Genomic DNA, 889 nt, shown 5'->3' with positions numbered 1-889 from the left:
ACATGCAACATGTGTAACAAGGACACCTTAAAATAAAGTGTTACCGAAAACTGCTACTGCAATTGTTAATATATTTCACAAGTAATTACAAAGAAACATCAAGTAACAGTGAATTAAACTAGACATTTTGGTTTGAAACGGAAATGGTATATTCTTGTAAAACATTCTCCAATAATTGTACTATAGATAAAATGACAGTATGGTAACAAGAACAAGAATTAGCTAATTTTATTTCAAAACGGCTTCATTTGATCAATTTGAATAACATGGTTTATATGAGTTATTAATGGATGTCAGTGGCAGATGATTGCAGTGCTCTTGCTTGTTATCCACACTCACTAGCTTGTAAGATGCTTGCAAAGCCTTGTATCATGTGTGAAAGAGCAAGTGCAATGGATTCAGAGAGATTGAACAGTGACAGCACATGCCATCTCCAACTCTCTATTTCTAGCTATTTCTAGAATCACTCTGAGTGACTTTAAAGGGTTAAAAGAACAGAGTGCATGCTGCTTTTGCTTTGTAACAGACTTCAAGACCATATTGCACTACTACATCCAAGATGAAACCGGATTTTAAATTTTTTTAGGTTTTATTGAAGTGCAGCATGGTGAAGTTAATTTTGTTTCAGTTCAGTTTTAATAAGCTTGAATCTATTTAGTTCTATTCCTTATGGCAATGCCTTTTAATTTATATGGTGTAAGGTATTCTTTACAGAGGGCTGCACTATATCCAGAACTTCAGATCATCAAATTCGAACATGAAATATATGCAGTAAACTGTTGTTTTTTGCAGGATATGGAGGTCCATTGATTAACATTCCTCCGGAGAGGTTCAATGCCACAGCTGTGCCAAAATCCTACCACTCCCCCTGGGAAGAGGTCATCAACAA

At 35.2% G+C, this 889-nt stretch overlaps 1 protein-coding gene across 1 annotated transcript in view; it reads left to right on the top strand.

Annotated features, from left to right (window-relative positions):
• The window catches only part of LOC107578570 (myozenin-2-like), a 6,962-nt gene that overhangs the window by 3,936 nt on the left and 2,137 nt on the right, over positions 1-889 (top strand). The window contains exon 2 of the mRNA XM_016264516.1: positions 773-889. Coding sequence (XP_016120002.1) covers positions 773-889 — 117 coding nt within the window. The remainder of the gene's footprint in view (positions 1-772) is intronic.

This window comes from Sinocyclocheilus grahami, unplaced genomic scaffold (assembly GCF_001515645.1).
Source record: "Sinocyclocheilus grahami isolate Dianchi unplaced genomic scaffold, SAMN03320097.WGS_v1.1 scaffold10937.1, whole genome shotgun sequence".
In the NCBI taxonomy this organism is placed as follows: Eukaryota; Metazoa; Chordata; class Actinopteri; order Cypriniformes; family Cyprinidae; genus Sinocyclocheilus; species Sinocyclocheilus grahami.
This window is presented reverse-complemented; position numbering and strand designations above follow the sequence as displayed.